The sequence below is a fragment of the Lytechinus variegatus genome, chromosome 1 (assembly GCF_018143015.1).
Source record: "Lytechinus variegatus isolate NC3 chromosome 1, Lvar_3.0, whole genome shotgun sequence".
Lineage (NCBI taxonomy): Eukaryota > Metazoa > Echinodermata > Echinoidea > Temnopleuroida > Toxopneustidae > Lytechinus > Lytechinus variegatus.
In genome coordinates this window covers 22085765-22111828 of record NC_054740.1, presented here as the reverse complement: position 1 = coordinate 22111828, position 26064 = coordinate 22085765, and the positions used below count along the sequence as shown (strand labels likewise).

The window sequence follows — 26064 nt, the reverse complement described above, 5'->3', positions numbered from 1 at the left end:
TAAAAGCGACTTTAAGAATGACTGGTGATCCCTTCTTTTGATGAATGGTATGTTCATTAGCAATGGTTTTGCGCGTAAGAAAGGATCACCAGTCACTCTTAAAGTCGCTCCTGACTTACGAATAGCTGTATGAAACAGTCCCCAGGTATTATAATCTTCAGCCTTGAGTACCCCTTTCACTTCTACATGTAAACACTTTTTTAAATAATTTTATCAATGCTTAATGTCCACTAAGTTTCTATCTTATTGATGTTGTTCTTTTCAGTGATAATCCTGATGTTGACATATTCAGAGATAGCAAGATGGCAGACAATCTGGAAACACATGTAAGATCTTAGGAGTATTTCATAAAACAATCATCAGTGATTATATTCACTGAAAACTGTTACAAGCTAACAAAACCCTTGCATGTGATTTGCTCAGAGCAAGTTTGCAGCGAAAATCACAGACAAATTGTATCATGAAACACTGTCACAGAGTATATTCTCTTATTTTCTTTGAAGACAAGTTAAATCAAACAACTCATATCTGTATTTTATCAGGTATCTCTTATATTTATGCAAATAATTACTTTAGTCTCAAGTACATCTGACCGACAAGATCAAACAAGGGGCATATCAAGTACATTTTGATAAATAGTTTATCTGCTGTGCTGCTCCTGTTTGCTAACACTCTAAGTGGCAAGATGTTTTATACAACGATGATGGTGATGATGATGATGATGATGGTGATGATGATGATGATGATGATGTTGGTGTCAGTCTCGATTTAAGTTTCAAAATGCTCCAGTTTGCACATTTTACCAGGTTTTGTAAATGAATATTACTCTTTCATTAGAGCTTTTAATACTTCCTTCTGCCATTGTGATACAAACAATGTTTATTCTTACCTAGTGTAAGTGAGACTATATAAATACTACTGTATTCAACTCTTTGAATTTTAGTAAATCATGCCCTATACAATATCTCTATTTATGTTCATCCATCCCCATGTATATGATTGTTTATGTTTGTATATTTAGTCCACAGCCCCACATATACGAATGTTTGTTACCATGATGGCTGTCTGCCATACAGTGGTTCCAGAGAAAGATTTGAATGATCAAATCATCTATCAAGCATCATCACCGGGTAAATAAATTAATAACTTTGTGAGAAACCATATGCTTTTATGTCTACATTGATGATTATTACCAGTTAATCACTTCATTGTATTTAGAAGACCTTGCTTCCATCACAGAGAATTGCTTCTTACATAAAAAGAGATGTAGATTCTTTTTCTCTTTTAGAAAAATTCTAGGGAGTATAAGTGCCAACCTGTACATGGTATTTAACATTTGATCTAATATGCAATAGTGCAAACTCTATGAGCATCAGGTAATCAGTGCAGTAATGCTTGATATATCACAGGCAACAGGAAGATCATGTGCGATCTTTAGCCAATTAAAACATCATTGACTAGTATTTTAAGGAAAGTGATAGTTCTGGCTTTTTAATGTAATAGTTTTACTGATTTTTATCAACTTGAAATATTCTTATCCATTCTTCTAAGATAATGAAGTGCTTCTTATTGTATTATTTATCTCTTATGTTTTGTTTTGTTTTATTAGATGAGGGAGCCCTTGTAGAAGCAGCAGCTAAACTTGGATTCAGATTCATAGAGAGAACCCCAGACAGTGTAGAGATAGTAGTGGTAAGTGTCTCCTCCACATTTTTGTAATACAGTCTAATGTACCTTAATGATAGAGGAACTAACCCAGGGCAATGGGCATGTTTTTTGTCTCACCTGCATAGCAGAGTGAGACTATAGCAGAGCTGCCAAGTAGTACGATTTTTCCGTATTTCATACGGAATCAATTTAAAATACGGCAGTACGCTTTTTCATGATAAAATACGGGAAAAAAACAAATTAGAGAAGAAAAGGTATTCCGTGTGTTGCTGCCCTCTACGTTCAATGAGTTATGCTTTCATCAAGGCTTTCCGATTAGAATTTTTTCGATATCCTGGCGAATCAATGCGGGTGACAAGTTCCGAGCGCACGCACGTAGTTTACAAGCGCAAAGCAGCGGCTCAAATCGCGATATTTTGCAACTGGTAAATACGTCTGTAAGGATGATGACGTCATCCACGATGGCAACTTACGTTGACCGACGGAAGGATCGAAGATGACGATGTTTCGATCATAAATCGAAACGAATTAGCCGTAACTGCGGTCTAAGGTACGATATTTCTGAATTTCATACATTTTCCCGTAAATATGGATGCAATTTCTTTTTCATAATGTGACATTTTATGATTTTATGTGCAAAAAAACGATCGGAAAAAAACCAGGTTTCCGTCGAATGTTAGATCTATCGTTACTGCTAATACGTTGTCTGTACGTACGGGCCTCCAAATTCTTCAGTCTATGTATTGGTGAGTCAGCCAACGCTGTTCAGCGGAACAACCAAAATCTAGAGTGAAGCTTTCGGTCTCGTGTGCGACGGTGTGGGGCACAAAATAATGTAAGAAGTGATCGAACTTTACCATTATGCATGCATATTTATCTCATGGTAAAAATACGGATTTTTGGGTCAAAATACTGATTTTGGGGGATAAGAATACTGAAAATGCAAAATACAACTTGGCAGCTCTGCTATAGGCACCGCTTTTCCGACGGCGGCGGCATCAACATCAAATCTTAACCTGAGGTTAAGTTTTTGAAATGACATCATAACTTAGAAAGTATATGGACCTATTAAATGAAACTTGGCCATAATGTTAATCAAGTATTACTGAACATCCTATTAGAGTTTCATGTCACATGACCAAGGTCAAAGGTCATTTAGGGTCAATGAACTAAGACCATGTTGGGGGAATCAACATCAAAATCTTAACCTGAGGTTAAGTTTTTGAAATGTCATCATAACTTAGAAATATATGGACCTAGGTCGTTAAACTTGGACATAAGGTTGATCAAGTATCACCAAACATCCTGCATGAGTTTCATGTCACATGACCATGGTCAAAGGTCATTTGGGGTCAATGAACTTTGGCCTATTTGGGGGTATCTATTGAATAACAATCAAAACTTTAAAAGTTTTTGGATCTGATTAATGAAACTTGGACATGATAGTAATCAAGTATCACTCAACATCCTGTGCAAGTTTCAGGTCACATGATCAAGGTCAAAGGTCATTTAGGGTCAATAAAGACTTGCCGAATTGGGGTATTTGTTAAATTACCATCAAAACTTTGACAGTATGTTGATCTAGTTCATAAAACTTGGACATAAGAGTAATCAAGTATCACTGAACATCCTGTGTGCATTTTAGGTCACATCACCAAGGTCAAAGTTCAATGAACTTTGACCAGAATGGGGGTATCTGTTGAATTACCATCATAACTTCGCAAGTTTATTGATCTGACTTTGAAACTTGGACATAAGAGTAATCAAGTATCACTGAATATCCTGTGCAAGTTTCAGGTCACATGATCAAGGTCAAAGGTCATGTGAGGTCAATGAATTTTGGCAACATTGGGGGTATTTGTTGAATTACCATCCTATCTCTGTAAGTGTATTGGTCTAGTTGATAAAACGTGGAAATAAGAGTAACCAAGTATCACTGAACATCTTGTGCGAGTTATAGTAGTTTTCAAAGTCAGCACTGCTGCTATGTTGAATCGCGTGATGCAGGTGAGATGGCCAGAGGCATTCCACTTGTTACAGATTAAACCCCCAAATTGCCCCTAAGTACCCCCAATATCATATTGGGGCAACTAATTTTTTTTCTTCAAAAATTGTCCCATAGCTACTGCAAATATTTTTTATTTGTTTTGTTTCTTGAATTATTTCCAAACACCATGATTTGTTAAAAACCTAATAAGAAAGTCAATTTAACATGCTTGTACAACTTTACGAAGTCTAATGTTGTTATATTAAGCATTACCTTTAGTGTGACATGTGCCCCAAAATAGTCCCCAGAAATGGAAGAATAGTTTCAATTAGGTTAGCAATGGCCCTAACTAAGGCTGAGCAGTATATAGCCCTTAAAAAAGATGAATATCTACCTTATAAAATGTAAATGTACTTTATGATATTTTCTTCCGTTTTCCCCATAATAATCATTTTTATCGAAAATTCATTTCTTTATATTCTTTGACCTTTTGCATTTCAGATGGGAAAGCAGGAAAAATATGAAATTCTGAATGTTCTTGATTTTACAAGGTAAGGGATCAAATCTAAATCATTGGCACATATGAAGTGTCATAAAGAAATATTATATTTTACATTGGTTTTATTCTCTTGTGCCAAGTTCCCTAATTGACTTCCTTAAAATTCAATCATTTTAGAGGAGAGGACTCTACTGATATCATCCTCTCCACAGTTCATACATTGATTACCTCTTTAAGTCTTTGTGTAACTGAGAAAACTTGCACTTATTTTCAGGGAATTTATTCCTGTGGTTAATATTAAAGTTTTAGCTGTCAGATGGGGTGTTGTGATTGATAGGAAAAAAAAACGAGTGGAAGGATAGGAAAATAATTGTAAGAATATTATGAAACATTTACATTGTGCTTGATACAAATGTTTCTTAGGGGTGTTACCAGAAAATATTCGCAATCTATTGCAGATTTCAGATGGAAATTTACTAGTGATTGATCAATTTTAACTACAGCAAATTGATTTGAACTTGTTAATGCAAGAAGGAGATAAAGCAATCAATTACAAATTTTCAATTAATCAAAAGATTTTTGATTGATTTTTTTTCCACCTAAATTTGACTTATAATCATTTAAAAGTACATGTATCTTGTAACACCCCATAAGAACTGCTTATGTCATTTTACTTTCTAAGTTCTTGAATGAATATAATCCTTATTCAAGGGCAGAAAGCTGTATACACAGAACATTGTAAAATAAACATAGTCTTTATGCATGTACAATATGCTGCACTCGTCCTTAGTGAAGTAAAAATGGTTCCCTGTAGGATTTATTCTTTGAAAGCTTCAGTACATGCAATGCTAGCTAAAGGTATTAATATTGTATATTAATAGAGTATGTAAGGCCATCAGAGGCCCATAGATAACGGAGCTTTATAAATGAACAATTTTACTATTATAATCATTGAATGCATTTGGCTTTTCTTTTTGGTAGTGATCGTAAAAGGATGTCTGTGATAGTTAGAACCAGTAACGGAACTATTCTACTATTTTGCAAAGGAGCGGTAAGTTTATAGTTTTCTTATTATCCATTCCGTATAGTTAAAGAATACCCCTATGATATACACATATTCTGCTCTTAGACATTTAAAAATTATTCTTCTCTTGATCAGCTTAAAATCCTCTCTAACTTTCTAAAACATTGTAGTGGCTATCATTAATTGATTGCTCTTTACTGTATAACCATGATCAAAGTACACTTGATATTTCAATATTCACTGAAATCATGCATTTATTACTGCATTAACCAAGAATAAGGAATGAGCAATACAAACAATGTGTAATCCTTGTTTTGTTCTCTAGGACAATGTGATATATGACAGACTAGCATCAGACCAAGAATTCACATCAGATACTGTCAGACATCTTGAAGAATTTGCTTCAGAAGGTAAATGTCACACCGTACAACTCCCTCATTACTTTAGCACTTATATCACTCATATTCTCACTTTGATAGACTCTATCACAAGGTGAGGTGTTCTCTTTATGATAATACAAGTACAGAGGTTACACAACATATCATTGATAAATCGTTTGTCATATGATTAGAATGAGCAAAAAGAGATGTTTTGGGGTATATTTTCAGTGTCCAAAAGGGAGAGTTGTTCATCTGTGACATCATAGATCTTGGTTGCATTGCCAATAGGAGGATCTCAATAGCATTAGTGATCTCTACATTCAAATGCTCATAACTCTTCTATCGCTAGTCTTATTATACTCAAACTTTTGTTGATCTTATTCTTTGATTTTTCTGCTTTCACAAAAGCTAACTTGCTCCAAGAGTTTCATTCTCCTTTAATACAGTAGAGTTGTACAAGTGTTTATACTTCCTGTATTTATACATTTACTAGACAAGTATAAAGTTGTATAATTCAATAAATGTTAGAATCGCCTGGCTGAAGTAGATGATACTCATCTAATTTGTATTACATGAAGTAATACTGTAGAATATCATGATAATTTCTATATTTATAAAACTACTCACAGATATCATTTTACTTGTGGTTTGGGTTTCTATTTTGCTTTCAATGCTTTAGATGTTATTGCCCATTGAGAACATTTATATAGTTTTAATTGTTTTTATGTTATCCTTTTTCTTTAGGTCTCAGGACTTTATGCTTTGCATTCAGGGAGATTTCAAAAGAAGAATACGAGGTCAGTTTATTATTTAACATACTTCTCATTTCAGAAATCAATGTAGAAAATTCCTGAGTGTTTTTGAATGCATTGTAGTTTCCCTACTTTACTTTTTCATTCTCATTCCTGAAAAAAAGCATATAAAAATATGAACATAAAAATTTGTATGTTTCCACAATTGAACTTGTCTGAGCTTTCAAATCAGCAGCGAAATGATAGATATTGAATATCAGAGCTCAAGACCCAGATCTTGACACAGTCAAGTTGATATGTCCTAGGACTAAAAATCTCAGAGATTGAGATTTAGATCCTACCGCCACACTAACGTTCTTTGGCTAAGTGTTGATTGTCACACTAGACTCACATGAGGTAAATGCTACCTGTCACGAATTTATTCCTAGAAATGCTCAAGCTAATATTAGCAACTGTGCTATGATGTAGTAATTGTATCTTACTGACAAACATGAAAACTATATAATGCCTCTACTGTTTCTGTGTGACTATCTTCTAATAAGAGTATGCTACTCACTACAAGGATATTACAGCAATCCAGAACACAACATTAGTTAGCTCGAATGTTCTTTATCTCTTTTAGGAATGGAGTGCTACCTACTACAAGGCTAGTACAGCGATTCAGAACAGAGATGAGAAGTTAGCTGAGGCAGCTGAGCTTATTGAAATGAACTTTACTCTGATTGGTGCATCAGCTATTGAAGACAAACTACAAGATGTAAATATACTGAGGGGGTTGGGGTCACAAACAGTTATGTATGTCGTAAAGTACTGCTTAGATACCAATTTTCACACAGTAGTTATCTTGTTATCTCAGTGGTGAATACACAGTAATATGTGTCTGTTGAGCATACTATGACCAATGCGATGTGTGTCTTATGCTGCACACAAACTAGACTTTAAGTGTGACTTCAAGCCACTGAATGAAAGGTAATGTAACAGAGACTTAATGACATCAAGAAGAATTTGCTCATTAAACTTTTCTTTCATATTACTGTTTTTATTTTCATTATACAGTGTGTCCTACAAAACAAAACCGAGATTTATCGATGATTTATCGATGATTTATCATAATTTAATCACAAATACAAATACAATAGACAAATGACCTCCCATTGTAAAGTTTAGAATCTCCTCTTTCATCTGAAATTACATAGATTATTTCTCATTCAAGCATGAGTGAGCAAAAACAATTTGAAGAGGGGATACTAAAAAGTCACTTGGTGGGCTGTATCTGGGTTTCAAAAAGAAGACCACATTTTGAAAAAGTTCAATATCTGCTCTTTAATTTGATACCTCAATTACAGAAAATGGTCAAGAAGTAATAAAGTTCTGGTTATTTGAAATAAGGCTTAAATTTCAATAATTTCATATAATGAAGAGGTTTTACAGGCTAGCGTTCAAACTCACTCGACAGCTTCTGTGGGAAACCGGTGAAAACACGTTTATTGTATTATGGAAATACAAGCATTGTTTCGAGGGAACATAAACTTTTTTACTTCTGGACCATTTTCTGTGATTAAGATATCAAATAAAAGAGCAGATATTAAAATTTTTAGGCATGTGATTTCCTTTTGAAATTCAAATACCCCCCGTCAAATGAGTTTTTGATCTCCTTTTTTCACTCATGCGTGAATGAGGAATAATCTAAGTAATATCACATGAAAGAGGAGATTCTAAGCTTTACATTGGTAGGTCATTTGTCTATTGTATTTATGATTGAGTTATGATAAATCATCGCTAAATCTCGGTTTCGTTTTTTGTGGGACGCACTGTATAGTTCCTCAAATTCACACGGACATTTGGTGAGCAACATAAATAATTATAATTCATCACTGCAAAATCTCAAATGCCATTTACTATCTAGAGGAAGTGTGTATACTCCAATGAAAACTAGAAAAAATGAAAACTGAAAATAAGAATTGATTGTAGCTGGTAATGAACCACTGCCCAAGACATGTATTGAGTGAAAATTATACATTTACAATGTAAATAAAGATGCATGAAAGCGATCATGATGATCATGTGAGAGAAGAGACTTGACTTGTGCTTTCTAATGATGATAAGAATTATTTAAATTTATTTACAGGGAGTTCCTGAGACGATAGATACCCTACTGAAGGCTGATGTCAAGATATGGGTTTTGACTGGAGACAAGCAGGAGACCGCTATCAATGTTGGTGAGTATTAGTACCCTTCATCTTCATATCCTTAAATCCTGTTCAAATAGCATTATGTGACCAAATATAACATAGATATATTATTATGTTGAAAAAAAAATGCCTTTGAAGATTTTCTTACTGTGAGAGAGGATACTAGTACTACATTAATACACTAATAGTTTTCTGTACAGTTGATAAATATTATTCAAATTTTACAGGATTAAGTTTCTGAACCCAGCAATACAACTGTAGATTATTAATGAGAGAGCCATTACAGAGACATTTCATTGCATGAATATATTACCAGGTTTCTTTATAGCAGTTCATCATGTCATTTTGTTACAGGATATTCCTGTAAGCTTCTGAACCCAGCGATGCCACTGTAGATTATTAATGAGAGAGACATTTCAAAGACACCTCATTGCATGAATATATTACCAGATTACTGTATAGTTGATCAACATTATTCTATTTGTTTCAGGATATTCCTGTAAGCTTCTGAACCCAGCGATGCCATTGTTGATTATAAATGAGACTAGTCATGATGAGATTAGAGAGACATTACAAAGACATATCACAGCATTTGGTGATCAGATCGGCAAGGAAAATGATGTAGCACTCATTATCAATGGAGAGGTATGTCTTAGTCTGGTTGAAAAATGATCTCTATTGTTAATTGTATTTTATTCCCATATTTATGTCTTTTCACTATCATACCAAATAAATGGAATGAAAGCTATTGTACTTGAAGAATTGATTATTAATCATCATGAGCATTGATTCATGGATAAGTTGTTGTAAGCAATATTTCAAGGAAATGGTCTTGAACTATTAAAATGACAAAAAAAATTGAAGTAGTTGTCATGAGCAATATTTTGAGGAAAGGTCATTTTATCAATAAAGGTAAACTGTCCAGCTGATTTTTACAGCAACTTGTGACATTGTTTAAGCAAGCCAAACATTGTGAAATAATGAAAATAAAATTGAAAACATACAGGCTTAAGACTGAGCAATCAACACTAATAAGCACACATGAACATGTATTATGTCATGGCATATCTTTAACAAACTTAATTAGTCCAAGTTTACAATTTGAATTTTTAGGTAATTTTCTATAAATATGGGGTGAAAAATCTTCAAGCTTGATTCTTAAGAGCTGTATGTAAACATAGAACCATTAGAATATTAAATATACTGAGTGATCAGCAATGCATACCTACTTATACTCTTTCAACATAATTTGTATAGTTTTTCAAGATGTGTTTGTCAGCTTTCAAAAATTAATTTAAAAAAAAAAGTAAAATCAATCAAAAAGTTACTATTTTCTCCAATTCTGCTCTAGGCTCTGAAGTTTGCTTTATCTTTTGATCTACGCAAAGACTTCTTGGAACTGGCTATGTCATGCAAGTCGGTCATTTGCTGCAGGTAAGATATCTACCTTTTTCTTACATGTAATCAACTATAGATTCTCCGGCTCATAACATGATTATTTTGCTTATACATACGGCCTATGTTTTGCATGAGAGCCATCTCAATGGTGTTAATTGAAGATCATACATACCTCATTATAATACATAGCATTCATGAGGCGCTGATCATCTAATTGTCTTTTCAGTGGCACACTCTATATTATCCCCATCTTTACCTCCAATTGCAAGGCACTCTGTGCATTCAAGGAATTAATCATGCCAGGTAAACATTTACCTCACCTGGGTCGAGTGCAGCACAACATACATTGAGATGTTGTAGCAGAGAAGATAAGTCTTTGAAGTGATAACCACAGGGTCTGCTGTTCACATCTTACTAAAGCACTCACACCGTTTGGCAAGACATTTTTCTTTATTTGCCACTCTCCACCCAAGTGTAGTAAATAGGAACCCTGTTGAAATGAATTCCTTGACTGCTCATTCACCTGATCAGGATAGATGTACTAAAGCCAGGGTACGCAGCACTTAAAAGCATTATATGTATAAATGTTGCTTACTGTTATTATTACAATTGTATATAAAGAATGCTCTATTCTTCTTCTCTGAGTGTCTGGTGGGTGTTTCATAAAGCTGTTTGTAAGATATGAATGACTTTACGCATGACTGGTGATCCCTTCTTATGCCAGTAGGTCCATGCTTATGCTATGCGAGATCTCTTTATGTAATTGAGTTATGACCTAAGAACATGTTCCAGTCGTGCGTAAAGTCGTGCGTAAAGTCGTTCGTAACTTTATGAACAGCTTTATGAAACACCAACCTGGTTAGTTTAGTTGGTGACATTTGCATGATCTGCATTTCTTTCTTGAATAGAGTGACCCCTCTTCAGAAGGCAGAGCTTGTTGACCTTGTAAAGCAGAATGTCAAAGCCGTAACCCTTGCCATAGGAGATGGTGCTAATGATGTAGGAATGATACAAGCTGCTGATGTTGGTATTGGTATCAGCGGTCGTGAAGGACTTCAAGCAGCTAATTCATCTGATTACTCCATTGCTCAGTTTAGGTTCCTTCATAAACTCATGTTAGTCCATGGAGTCTGGAGTTATAATCGTATCTCAAAGGTCATCTTATATTCATTCTACAAGAATATCTGTCTCTATATCATGGAGGTATGTACACTCTCAAATTGTCAAAAAAAATATAATGTTTCAAAGGGTGTATTTGAGAATAGATGCCAGTAGCACCAAATGATAAACTAATCATGTTGCAGGCATTACAGAGGACAGTGATCAATAAAGAGTGGAGTAAAGGTTAATGGTCAATAGTATTTACATAATTGTTAGTCCATTGAGTTGGAAGTTATATCTTGAATATTCATTCTAAACATGAACATATGTCTCTGTATTTTAGAGGGTTGTACACTTTCAAAATAATTTAGATATTTACCCCTAAAACAGTTTATTTTCACCATTTATAAGAAAAAATAATACATAACAAGATTAAGGAGACAATTGATAGAGGAGAAAACACACAAAAAAACAGTGCTGTGTAAAGAGCTGCCAACTGGTTACAATGCAAGTCAAAAAGGGTACATGGTGAATAGTGTGAATAACATATTAATCCTGAACAATGTGATGTATTTGCAAATATAACAATTGAAAGAATATGTTAATATTGTTCAGATATCAAAAGGTACTTATGAGAAGAAATGATTAGCACATCATTTTGTTAAAATATTCATGTTGCAGTCAGTGTACAGGAAAGTGAAATTAAAGGGACAAATGGTTAAAGAAATTTTAATATTGGGATCTTCTATACTCTTCATATCTTCCGAATAATTACCTATGAGTGGTACAGTTCTGTGACTGACTATGAGTTTGATAATTATTTCTAAATTCTTATTTTTAAAGTTCTGGTTTGCAATAGTGAATGGTTGGTCAGGGCAAATCCTCTTCAATAGATGGGCAATTGGTATCTACAACCTGGTAAGTAGTGAGTTATTCTTAACCAATTCTAAACAATAGAAGTTGATATACAGATGAGCATGTTTCAGCCAAATGTTTTGGGATTACGGGAACCTTCTCAACGTTTGGCAACTTTTACTTGACGTACATAAATAAGCCAGTTCACGGTTGTAAACTGCGCACGAGCAGAAAAAGGTCATTTGAGATAAACCATGAAGGTGGCTTTCAAATTCACTGACATAGGCATTTGTGATTTAATGATTATTCATGTATTCCTTTCAAAATATTCATTTTATCACATCCAAGCTGAAGAGTAATAAATAGAGCCTTCATAATCACTGGTATTTGACAGTAGCCTAAACAATATTCAAATGTGCCAAAGGCAGACAATAAAACAGATTTCCAAACTTTATCCCTGATGTACTATACTAGTCACCTGGTCTATACAATGCCTTTTGTTCTAAGAATTTGAATACTCTACCAGTAAAGCTTACGCAACATCTACATAAAATGATACTTATCCTAATGAAAAATCACAAAGGTCATTTGAGAAAAGTTGATCATGAGCTAACCGTGAACTGGCTTATTACACATGCTTTGAACAATGTGGTCATTAAGTCTTACTCCATAGTTCAACTTTGAGTTGATCAACATATACTCACTTGACTGCAAAATGATAATTTTAGATCTCCTTCATTGATGCATTCGCATGAACGTTTTATTCAAGTATCAAAAATTGATAATTTCTTTATGAAATGAGATGAATGTTACAATAGCTTGATACTTCACAGCTTAGGATGATGTTCATATTCAAATATATCCTTGTTTTGAGTATTACCAGTAATATGATGATATCTTTTATACAGGTATTCACAGCTTTGCCACCCTTCGCCATTGGTTTGTTTGATCGTAATATCAGTGTAGAGAGTATGAAGAGATTCCCTCAGCTTTACAAATCATCTCAGAATGCAGAGTACTTCAATTCTAAAGTAAGATTCATCGACTTGATAGGGCTTGACTACAGTCTAAGTTATGTGTTGATGATCATGGTGATAGTGATCAAGGATTGACTATGATGTTGATGATGAACGAGATGATAACAGTGAAGATGATAGTGAGGGTGATGATGATGATGATGGTGCTGATGATGATGATGTTGATGATGATGATGGTGGTAGTGATGATGATGATTATGATGATGATGATGGTGATGATGATGATGATGATGATGATGATGGTGGTGGTGGTGGTGGTGGTGATGATGATGATTGAGACGAAATTGATATGTCAAGTTTGTATTAACAGTCACAAAGTCAACAATATTTGCATTATATAAAGCATATTTGTCAAGTTTTAAAAAGTTGTTAAAGGGAACAACTGGTATGTTGATTAAAGAAAAAAATCATCTGGCATCATGTTAGTGATAACTAACAAGTTAAGGATACTGTTTATACACATGTACCAGTTACTTAAAGAATTGCAATAAAAAACTACTCAAATAATCAAACGCAACTTGATTTTTGACCAATGAAACGCAAGCATTAGAACCTGATTTCTTTAGTTATGTTTAGGTGCATCTCTTTCAGCAACAAGCCCCAGATTAGGCAAATATACTATGACAACACACAACATGATGGACTGTACTTTATGAGAAAAAGATGAAGTTCCAATGACTTTATTTTGTTTAGTGCCCCTATGATTATACAATGGACGTTCTGAGATCGGAGAATGAGAGATTTGTTATTATTCTCTTTTATTTTTAGGTATTTTGGATGTGGACTCTTAATTCTGTATTTCATTCTATTCTCATCTACTGGTTTGTGGTAGCCTCAATGCAACAAGATGTTGCCTGGGGTAATGGCAAGGCAGGAGATTATCTTGTTGCTGGCAACATGGCATATACGGTAAGTTCAGACTATCTACTTGTTTGTGGTAGCCTCAATGCAACAAGATGTTGCCTGGGGTAATGGAAGGCACAAGACTATCTTGTTGCTGGCAACATGTCATGGCATATATGGTAAGTTCACACTGGTAAACTTGGAGTACCTGACAAGACTGATGTATAATTGTCCTTTCTTTGAAATTAAGAGTAAATAAAAGAATACGTTGATTAACAATTTTGAGCACGCCTTTAGCCAATTGGTTTCAAATCAAAGCTGATTATGAGACATAAATGATTTTAGGAAATTACTCCCCATTTATACCTGCATAGAAAAAATAACAGAAATACACATCACTCCACCATAAGCTTGTCATTTTCTTTGTCAGTAGTACATTTTGGGGAAATAAAATAATTGTTTGTCTCCCTAAATTAATAGTATAGATTTTCCCCTTTAACAAATTCTTAAATAAGTTTCATATCAGAATGTGAATTATGATGATGAAAATACTATAAGAGTAAGCTTTGATGGCTTTCCTATTGAAGTGCATTAATTTACTTAATACTTGTCATGTCTTGCAGTGTGTTCTGGTTGTTGTAACTCTAAAGGCTGGTCTAGAGATGGATACTTGGACATGGGTAATTATTTCATTCATTTTATAGGATTAATAAATATTGTATAAGATTAATAAATATTTTATAAGATTAATAAATATTGTATAAGATTGATAAATATTGTATAGGATTAATACATATTGTATAGGATTAATAAATATTGTATAGGATTAATGAATATAGATGATTTTTTTTATATACTGAAATCCTATTTAACAGTATAAATCTCATGAAGAGCAGCATGATGGCTGCTCTGTGAAAATCCAGACTAATTATACTTCATTACTGTAGAGCACTCTATTTGCTAGCGAATTTTCATCTCACCGCAAGCATATACCAAGTGATGTCATTTAAAGACGTTTACGATTGTGGTCCTGTTTATACTCTTCCAGAAACCCTCTGGTCAAACCATGTTTTGAAACACATCTTTTTGTAAGTTTTACGATCGGCGTTCTGAAATGTCGTTTAAATGAAAGTAAGCATGGATGCAACCATGTTTTGGACTAACCACATATGAAAACGCTGATTCTGACCAGGAAAAGTGGAAGCATAAACACACCCCAAGATGCTTTGGATAAGTGTTACTCGCAATGTTAGCAAGTGTTATTCTTATTATTAATTTTTTTTTCATTTGTTTTGTTTCAGCCTGTTCATGTCTCATTATGGTTTGGTTTGATAGCTTGGGTAGTATTCTTTGGTGTCTACTCAGTTCTCTTTCCTCTCATCTCATTTGCATCTGATATGTTCAATGAGGTAAGCATATCTTTCTCCAGAAAATGTTACATTTCAATGTGAAATTTGGTATAACAATCTCAAACTTGCTGAACAACGGGATGGTGTTAACTAAAGTTGTTTGTAAAGAAACACATAACTTTAATTACAGTCATTGTTACTTAAGAACAGCTTTATGAGATTGCCCCCTACATTCTAATGAAATGACCACCCATATATTTGTATGTGCAAATGATTTTTGTAAAATTCATTAGATATCATATTATCTTATCCAAGCTAATATACTGCTGTATCATGATATTTCTTTTTCCAGGCTCAAATGGTATTCTCCAGTACTATCTTCTGGATGTTATTACTTCTTATTCCTGTAGCAGCTCTCATACGAGATGTAGCTTGGAAAGCGTAAGTCTTTTAAATCTTTTACCTGGGTATGACAGAATTTCCTTTTGTTGAGACGAAAGGGAGTTTCTTTATATAAAATGCCCCATATTTTATCAGCCACCTACAAGCATTCTAGATTTACGCATTTACACTATTTCTGTACTTATTTAAAAACAAAAAGAAAAAAATAAATATAAAGTGAATAATAAGTATTCCTAATGTGCACTTTCTACTAAATTATTACTCAAGACGCTACATATAAAGCAAACATTGAAAACATGACCAAACAACACCAGAAAGATGTACACTGTGTGAGTATTATGACATTGATTTCTATGAGATACGGGTTCCAGTTCCCATTAGTAAAGATATGATCAAAATGTTATTGCTGATTCAGCCCCCCCCCCCTGCCATTTAGCGATAAATTTGCAATGGGAAAATCTTGTTACTATGGGTTTTTTCCTTTTGTTCGAGCATTGTGTGTTGATTTTCATTGCAGTCATATGGTCAAGATTGTCAGGCATCGAAATAGCACAGTCATTTAACGGTCAAAACTATGCATGGCCTCTTGTCCTTACAAGGTCTTATGACTGTATGGTATTAAGTCCTTGCCATTTTTGCTTTAAAATTGAAAGGTTTCATAGTTAAAAGTAACCTCTCTCGAGACTCATTAATCACTAATTGAAGTTTGTAGAGTCTGTTCATACATATAGGTAATACACTCCCCAGCCCCCCCCCCCCCCCCCGAGTAAATTAATGATATGATGAAAAGCTGCTTCATACTGTAGACGTGTTTGCAAGAATATAAAATACATATATTATAATGCCTGTTTTGAGCCACTAGTTAACACAGATAGTACCTCTTGGTATGCATTTGTTTAATAATGAATGCAATACTATTTATGTCAAAAGCAACATGCAATGTTGATACTGGCTCATGGTGGAATAAAAAGAAAAATATCTTTACCCAAATATACACACCTTATGAATACATCAAATTAAACATGTATATTGTGTTCTCTTGTAAATGAGTAAACATTATAAAACTTACGATGTTAGGCGAGACAGTAGATTGTACCCTGTTTAACTAGTCTCATTTGTACTGTGATATGGAAATGTGCTGTATAGCAAAGTCACCTTGCCATAAAATCATTTAAATATAATGCCTAATAATATCAATATTTCTCTTTATTTTTATTCTTATGTGATGTTATTTATTATTTTACTTTTATTTGTTTTGGTGTCACCTATGCCTGGGAGGTGAAAAGCGAACTGAATCACTGTGACCCGCAGGTCTCTCCTCCCAATAGAACTTATTGGAGGAGTGCAGGTGGACCACTACATCTCTTCAGCCATGAGACTTCTTTACCATTTCAAATTAAATCAAAACAATACATGATATGAAAGGAGCTTGGCTGTCTCACCATGAGAAATATCAGTATGCAAATTTACCTTCATTTATTGACAGTACATAGGTACATAGTGATAATGCATTATATTGTGTGACCTCAAATGTAAATGAAAATGTCTGATTTATCAACAGTTTTAGGCGAACAATGTACAAGACTCTTGCAGAAGAAGTTCAAGAAGCAGAGGTTCAGCATATTGATCCTACAGCCATCATACAGAAATCTGTAAAGAAGAGGTGGGTCAAAGGTCGTAAAAAGAGTCGTAATGTTGAATCATAACATATTTCATATAAACCTTTGTATTGCTTGTAGGATACATGTTGTATTTATCCTTTTGTATTGTTTTGTTTTGTTATACCTTAGTGTTTTTGTGCATGAGTTTTCTACCTATGAATGAAGATTCTTATATATTGTGTCTTCATCTATCAGTCATTCTGTTACATAGATATCTTTGTTGACCCAAACCACTTCAAATGCATTATGTTTAAGATCTATTCATGTAGTAAAATATAAATATATGTAATGCTTGTATGTGCAGGCATCATCAAAACCCCTCTTCATTGCTTCAGGAAATATTTCATCGTAGATTTTTTGCGGGATTTGCATGAAGGACTTTCATGACCAGTCTCCCCGAAACCAACAATAGTCGCCAAGGGAGGTTCTCTGTAGATAGCAAAAATAGCAATTTAGTCTTCAAAAAGCAAAAAAAGAAAAAAAATTATACATTGTCTAAAAGATTGATTCTTTCAAAGTATCAAAATTTCAAGTTGTAAAGTGGAAAAGAAAACAAGATACAGAGTTCCTTTGACACAAGTTTTTGCAGCCTGCTTGGAAGTTTTTATTGAGATTGTACAGTGTGCACATATCATGCTTGAGTGAACCTGGGAACTGTTGTTTTCTCCTTGTTTTTTTTAAGCTCTTGCGTAGTTTCTTCTGCATTCAATCAAGTACTTGTTTGGGTTATAACTGATTTTAACAATTTATATATTTTGAAGATTAGGATGTGCTCAATCGAAATCTCAAAATACATTTTAGGCGACTTATACTAGTAGTTGGTTTGGGGTGGCCAGAGCTGCCAAGTAGTACGGATTTTCAGTATTTAGTACTGAAAAATGAGAAGAATACTGATGGTTTCATGCAAAATACTGATTTCTCAAGTTTCAGTTTTATGTGTTGTCCTATGGTATTTTTTTGAAAATACTGATTTCCTTGCCAAAATACTGATTTTCAGCTTTAAAAATACTGAAATGTTCTTGTTCAGGTTGGCAGCTCTGGGTGGCTGGTCAAATTTGCTGATTTGTGACAAATCACAAAAAAATCTGCACCTTAGATGCCTTTATACCCCCGAATGTTATTCCAAGCTTGATATAAATTATGAATGTTGAGCTGGTCAGAGTATTGATGTTTGAAAGAGCATGATCTTTGTATTTTATTTTTGTCTTTTATAGATTGCATGTATACATGTAGGTATTCAATGTCATTTCCTTTGTTATTCTCTTTTGCATGCTTTATATCCTTATCAGCCCAAAACCTGTAAAGTATGTTGGGATCTTTTAGTGTGGGAAAAGTGTTGAGTGTATCTAACTCTCTTAAACCAGTCCCTTTGTGTTGTCTTTGATTGATTCACTAATACAGGGCCCTGCCTTACAAAGAGTTACGATTGATCCAATCAATCACAACTCTTTGTAAGACGTGGCCTTGGTTTCTATACAGAGGATCTAGATTATGTATGAACAGTGAGGTATTTTTGTGCCAATCAGCGACTTTGGAATATTGATAATTAACCTTCCTCACCAATTATTGTGCAGAAAGACTTTGATCATGGATGAATAACAAAATTTTGACAAAAATTCTTAGGTTCATGAGACATGATATAATCTGTAACATAGCATAATGCAAGAAAGTAACACATGATGTTATTATAAATTATAGTCTAAAATTGCTTCAACATAGAATACAGAGCAATATAATAGAATGTGGAAATAACAAAATATACATCCAAAATGAGAAAAAAGATCAATATGTTGGGTAATATCTATAGAGTGCTAGGATTTGTTGGGAGAATGAAGAAGATAACAGAAAAGACTAATTTTTCTTGAAACAATTATACAGTACTTGTAGGCATTGACCTTAGTTTGGTTTTGTGCTAACTAGACTTTTTATGTTTACTTCTTTAACATTCGTTAACAGAAGAGTGAATATTATGTGTTTGATATTTGAATAGATATAGGTGCACAAATTAACATTTTTTTTTACATGAAAGAAAACAGAACTACTAAATGTTTACATTTCAAGTCCTTTCCATTTATTACTTCATATCATTTGAGATTCTTTTCTGGAGGATTTCTATTTTATCTGTGGATATTCCTATTTGAACTTTTTTTATTAATAATTGTAAGTTCTTGTTCATCTAGTTTATTGCTGAAGATATTACTATTTCTTTATAACCTGTTGTTTGTGCTATGTATGTACTGTATTATGTTCTGAACTATGAATTTGATTACTGACCTAAGTTTCTTGATTTTGTTATTACTATTATTATGTTATTACTGTTTTCTTATTCACAAGTTCATTGTAAATTTCTAAATGTACACAGGTCACTTTCTCTCTCTCTCCACTTCACATGTACACTGCTTCAGATGTGTTTAATTTCTCTTCTGTAAATGTCATTCTTTGTGGAATTTCAAATCATTTTGTTCCTCTTTTTGTCATTGTGTATTGCTTATTATCATTTCAGTACTATCTCTCAGTCAGTGTCACTCTTATAATTGTTTGGAGTTTATTGTGTGTTATAGCATTTTTGACATATATGTATAGATTTTATTTCTGGATCAAATTCATAATCTTTGGTGAATTAAGCTGAAAATGCACAAACTTGCAACTTTAAATATCATTATGATTTAATTTTTAAGGCATATCTATGAACATAAAAGTTGAAACACATTAATAGTGTTTCATAAGCTTTCATAATTTCAATAATAAATGTGATTAGAAAGGAGCCATATCCATTGTCATCAACACTTTGATCTGACAAATTGTCCAACTACTTGTATCTGAAACGTTCTTCTGGTTATTAGAATATAATGTGAATCTTTCTTCATTATTATAGAAATAAGACTTGAAAATCATCAGTTTTGTTTGCTAGATTATTCATTATTCATGCCACGTCATTTTTCTATATTTATGTTTTGTCTTGTTTTGTGATATTATGTTGTGTTGTTCTCTCTATTGTGATGACATGTTGAGTTTTGCATTGTTAATTTTGTGATGTTAGTGTACATTGTTCTCTTTATTATGATATCATGTTGATTGTTATATCATTTTCTTTATTGAAGTGTTGAATACATTGGCAATCGAGCTTTGAGAGCTAGGAATGGGTAAGATGTCAGCATGGCTTCAAAAAGGAATGAAATAAAAACAAGCTTTATATCACAAGCATGTATTCATATTGTTTGCTTCTTAATATGATTTGAATGTTACTGCGCATCAATCACCCCCCCCCCCCCCACAACTACCCTTATTATGAAACAATGAAATCATTAAGTAATTACAGAAGTTATTTCTTCATGATATGATTTTTATGTTATTGCATATATCCCTTTTTCAACAGGAGCTTCATAAAGAATATAAAGTTATGTTCACTAGTGGAGCTACCCTATATAAAATGAAATCAAGTTAATCTTGTTGTTCAATAAGTGATCAATAGATTGTGTATTCAATGTCTTCATCCAACATTGTAATACAAGAGTCAAATTCTCACACAGCATCCTTATTCAAAATATCATTCCTGGGCCTCGTCTTACAAAACTATGGACGGCCATCTTCATCAACATCTATTATGCATGTTTGTTCAACATATTTTCAAACGATGATGGATATTCATGCATTCATTGTTTTCTGGAAAATTCACTGTGCTTATCTTTGTTTACGAAGGACACTGCATATTTCCTGTAGAAAAATTATGACACTGGTGGATTTTCATAGAGTTATGATTGATTAGATCAATCCCAACTCTTTGTAAGACGGGGGCCCTGGTATTCATTTAGAGACTTAACTCATCATCAGAGAGTCACCAATATTCAATTCAAATAAAAACAAATATTGATCAGTGATTCATTTGGTAAATATTAGTTAGGTAGATATTCTTTTATTCTAAGCTCAATGACATGAAGTCATAAAAGAGTTATAAAACAAGGAGGGAGGGGTACAAATCCCCCTCCTAAATTAACGTAATCAAACAAATATAAGTGCATAAAGCGCACACTTAAGCTATTAATATGCATGCTGTCAAGATTTAAATTCCCTCAAGGTAAAAATACATTTGTGATTTAGGGCCAATATGATTTGTGTCATTTTCCTGTCAAATGTTTTATTGAGCATCTAGTCAGTAATTTATACTGACTAATTTGTTCTTAGCCAATCAAATACAAGGATTTCAGTAGCTTTTAACAGTTGTCAATCAAAACTACTGACTATGCCCCCCTTGTCATTTTGAATTTAATTTGTTCTGAAAATTATTTTTAAAGATTATTTAAAGAGAAATGCCAGTAGTTGCAGTAAACACTGATTTCATGAGAAAGTCTGTAAAACAAGGCTTAATTGTCAGAATATCATCGAGGATCTAGATCTGGTACAGTTACATTAACTGAACTTTGTGAAATCTGGAAATCTACGCTCAAAATGTTCAAACCGAAGATCCCCAACACAGATAAGCGCACGTGGGACAATGTATAATTATTGCTTAGAGCGTCGGGCCCGACGCTCTACCCAAATCCTGTGCTTATTTGCTGATTTCTCAGCAATTACACAATTTCTTCCAGAATCCTTTGACACTTTGGTGGTCATTTCATTGGATTCTGTACGAACTCATTTTGATATTTTTACCAAAACTAGCATTTACCTTTAACATGCCATTTTGCTTTTTTTTTCATGTGTTCTAACATGATTCTTTTCACTTTCTAGTTTATGTCATCAAGAATTGCTGCTTCAAATTACTATTTTATAATATTTATGAGGAATGTTATGTTTATTTTGATACTTTTGGGCCCAGTAACATAATGTTTAGTGATTGATCATTTGGCTAATTTTAAGGCCACCGCACACCTTATGACCCGACCAGTCGCCGACTGGCTTGCGACTGAGTGAGGGGAGATGTGACGTCACAGCGCTTGTCAGCTAAACAGTCGCAGACCGGTCAGAGACAAGTCGCAAGGAAAATCAGAAGGATTTGACATGTCGAATACTTATGACTGGATCGCAAGCTCAATCCAACCTCCAGCCAATCAGACATCAGAGTTGCATAACGCGTATTATGATAAACAATGCGCATACGCAGTGGTAAGCGCAATTTCTCAGATGCTATGCCAAAAAGCAAAAAGCGCATGCGTGATTCGCAGATCGGATCGCAAGGTGTGCGGTGTCGAGGCTTATGACTGCCTTGCGACTCCTCTTCCCTCACCCAGTCGCAAGCCACTCGGCGACCGGTCAGGTCGTAAGGTGTGCGGTGGCCTTTACAATCATAATCATCAAAGCTATCAATTGTATAAATTAGCCCTTTGATCATTCACATTCATTTTGTTATGGGGACCCTGATTGAGCTTATTTATTGTCACTAATCTATATCTAACTCATAACTTTTTTATCAGATTCACTTTCAGCTACAGCTAACTGCAATTGAATCATTTAATTTCAATAATTTTGCAATAATCATTGCATTAAGCTTAACTTACACATTAACTTTTTGCTGAATTGCCGTTTCTAAGTATAGATGTTGAATGAACACCTTGGTGTGTTTAATTATTCTTACTTTTTTCATTTTACATTTTACAGAATAATACTTTAAAAAATGCACTGCCACCAAGAACTATGAATATCATTCAAAAAAATAAAATGGAATTAGTAAGCTTTCAGGGCTTATATTTATGTTTGAAGAAACTATGATAATTCATCAAATAAAGTTACGGTAATATAAAGGGTTATATCTGCTTCATTTATTGTATATTCATCACATAAGAGGAAAATAAGAGGAGTTTCAAAACAAATTATTGTAGGAGTAAAAAGTCATCACCTTAGAAGCAGAAAGGCTTATGATTGGATGTAGGCTTATTGCCCTCCTGGCTCTCAGGATTACGCCAATTCAGCTACATACTGATATTAGCAGGATTCATCATTTAGTAATGACCAGATATTCCAATAATATGAAGTTTTAGCTTTTTATACTTTTAGTTAATTGTTCATTAGCCTACTACTAATATTCTTTTAAACAAATATGACTGAAATGCAGGAATTTTTTCATAGTATCTCTCTGCTACATATCTGAATGTGAATAGGAATAAAAACTTACAATTGAGCCCCCCCCCCCCCCCCCCCCCCCGTTGCCATTTGGTGGTTTCCATAATTGTTGATGAACTATCTTGCACAGAATCAATATATGTTTTTGTTTATGTCACCTTCGCTGTTTTGTAGTTTTAGTGAAACTTCTCGGCTTCTAACAAGATTGTTCAAACGATCGCCCAGTAGCACCAGACATCTAGCAGAGGAGGAAGGTACACCAAGACGTAAGTTATTTCTATTAGGATTTTATCTTCTCTTACACCATACATCAACTGTTTGTCTTGCCTATGTATATGTGTAGCAGTCTCATTACACATGTACATTGAAAGTCAATCCAAAGCTCTGGTAAAATTGTAATAATGCATATTAAATTCTAGTATCATCTTGAATTGTGTATTGTTCATCAATGACCAGTGGTTTGAAAGATAAGAACAACTTTAATAAACATAATGACTTGTCATCTTGTTCATGTTATCAAGTAATTTTCTTCAAACTTCCTTTTTATGATCATGATTTTTTTATTTTTTTTATTATGATTTACCAATGTGCCTTCTACTAACAATCATACTGTGAAGCTGATAATATTGAATGTTTGTCTGTTATCTATCAGTAACTGTTGTTTTTCCTTTAGATGGATTTGCATTTTCACAAGAGGAACATGGTGTCATTACTCAGGTAAGAATATTTAAAAACAAATACCTCCAAAATCACCAAACCAGCTCCCAAAGGGTCAAATTAGACCCTCAGATGACTTCAAATCAGCCCTATACAATGATCAAGAAGCCACGGAAGTGACCAAAATATCCCTTAAAAGAAGAAAAAAAACCCTCAAAATGACAGAAATGGTCCCAAATGGCAAAATAGGCACATGTGTCCCAAACAAACCCTAATATGACACCTTCTGCCCCCATGACAAAATTATCCCTTAATCCCCCCCCCAAGAAAAAAATGAATAAATAAATAACTCGAAATGACCAATTAGTCCTCGATATCATTAAATTACATGTCGCCCTAAAAAAATTTAAAATAGCCTGTCAAAAATTACCTGAATACCCCCAAATAATGATTTATTTCTCTGAAATTTCTTTTTCAGGCTGAAGTGATCCGAGCATATGACACAACCAAGAGACCGACAGGTGCTGTGGTTATCCATGAAGAACCAAACAAGTGATATACATGCTTGTTTAATGGTAATCAGAGGCTGATTGATATCACTTTCTTTCAACCACTATGTATATTCCATTTGTTATCATTGGATCCGTTGATAGACAGAAGGATGCTAACTATTTTCGGTAATATCGTTTGTGCTCTAATCTGGCATGCTGGAAGACAGGGATCTATTATAAACCTCTAGATTTTGATTAATGATATTCTATCTAACTCGGGAAGTTGAATAAGGAATATAACTTTGGCACCTCAAGTAGACCAAGACTAGGACTTGGACCAGGGTCATTCAAGTACTGCAATGGATATGGCCTAGCTATTGAAGTATCCCCATCATAAACATAGTCCACCTCTGTACATAATGATCATGATTCATACTTAGTAAAGGATTAGGAGTATATTTTTTTTACAATCCAAGTCATATGCATGAGGTTTTCTTCTCAGAATCCTCCAACTCTCTCTCTCTGCCCCCTCCCTTACAGTTCTCTCTTCCTCTCTCCTCTCTTTCTCTTTCTGTCTACCAATAAAACAGGGTTAAATCTCAAGTACTATGAACCATCCCCCCCCCCATCTCGGCTTTCATGCATAAACAGGGTTAAACGTGTTCCCCCAACCCCAGTGTAATGATTGCTTGCCGTTCTTTGTCTGTATACCCCATGATTTGAGGGAATTCTTCAAGTCCAGTTGTTGAAGATACAATGCTGTTCGTTCATTGGTTCTGTCTCGTATTGATTATTGCAATGGGCTCCTTTCTACAATTCCCTCTAATCAATTAGTCCGTGTTCAACGACTACAAAATTGGGCAGCACGATTAATTCTACAGGTTTCCCGGGATCATCCTTCCCAACCACTCTTTAATTCTCTTCACTGGCTTCCTTTTAAACAGAGAATTACATTCAAATTACTCGTGATTGTCTACAAAACACTGAATAAACAGGCTCCACAGTATTTAAGTAACTGCTTGAATCTGTATAGACCAACTAGAGCTCTTAGATCGGCCAGTGATCACCTTCGCCTCACATATTCATTAACTCGTACATTAGCTGGTGACAGAACTTTTACGGTGTCGGCTTCAAAATCCTGGAACAACCTCCCACTAATAATTAGACAGTCTCCATCATTAGCAATCTTCAAAAAGTCATTAAAAACTCATCTCTTTCATACTTTGTAGTTTTTAAAATATTACATCTTATTCATTGTAACCGCTTTGGGCCTAATGGGAAAAGCGCAGTACAAATAATAAGTAATAATAATAATAATACTGAACATTGTACACGTATACTATGAGGCCAGTATTCATTTCATTTAAGTAATTTTATCTGATAAAAACTTGTTTAGGGATTGAAGTTTTGACCATTAATTAACAGTTAACTGACCCCTATTTTAATTGATTTCATGGTATCATGCCAAAAGATTTAATCTCATATGGGTATGTTGAGAGCAAAGATGATAAGGCATATTGATGTTAGATATCTAAATGAATCATCTTTTAAAGTATTGTATGATAATTCTAATACAAAAATTTAAATAATTTTAATTGCCATGACGACATCGAATTGTAGGTTGTTTGAGGAATTATAAACATGATACAAGTGGAATATCAGCCAACAGAATGCGGTAGAAAAGATGCAATATTCTAAATTTAGGAAGAAA

General features: G+C 33.9%; 1 protein-coding gene across 5 annotated transcripts in view; it reads left to right on the top strand.

The window, feature by feature from the left end:
• Positions 1-25503, top strand: part of LOC121409286 (probable phospholipid-transporting ATPase IA) — a 59692-nt gene extending 34189 nt beyond the window's left edge. For 2 of the 5 annotated variants that reach the window (XM_041601229.1, XM_041601194.1), the window contains exons 14-36: positions 266-326; positions 1022-1130; positions 1610-1692; positions 4157-4206; positions 5136-5205; positions 5504-5588; positions 6303-6355; positions 6933-7067; positions 8439-8529; positions 8993-9147; positions 9854-9936; positions 10809-11103; positions 11845-11919; positions 12765-12887; positions 13662-13802; positions 14360-14416; positions 15038-15145; positions 15438-15526; positions 17049-17150; positions 20250-20291; positions 23380-23471; positions 23879-23922; positions 24341-25503. In XM_041601229.1, the coding sequence (XP_041457163.1) occupies positions 266-326; positions 1022-1130; positions 1610-1692; positions 4157-4206; positions 5136-5205; positions 5504-5588; positions 6303-6355; positions 6933-7067; positions 8439-8529; positions 8993-9147; positions 9854-9936; positions 10809-11103; positions 11845-11919; positions 12765-12887; positions 13662-13802; positions 14360-14416; positions 15038-15145; positions 15438-15526; positions 17049-17150; positions 20250-20291; positions 23380-23471; positions 23879-23922; positions 24341-24418 (2221 nt within the window). In that variant the 3' untranslated portion in view covers positions 24419-25503. Of the gene's footprint in view, positions 1-265; positions 327-1021; positions 1131-1609; positions 1693-4156; positions 4207-5135; positions 5206-5503; positions 5589-6302; positions 6356-6932; positions 7068-8438; positions 8530-8992; positions 9148-9853; positions 9937-10808; positions 11104-11844; positions 11920-12764; positions 12888-13661; positions 13803-14359; positions 14417-15037; positions 15146-15437; positions 15527-17048; positions 17151-18362; positions 18378-18437; positions 18453-20249; positions 20292-23379; positions 23472-23878; positions 23923-24340 lie in introns of all 5 variants that reach the window. The other 3 variants (XM_041601211.1, XM_041601203.1, XM_041601220.1) reach the window with 3 other exon arrangements.
• Positions 25504-26064: the final 561 nt, after the last annotated feature.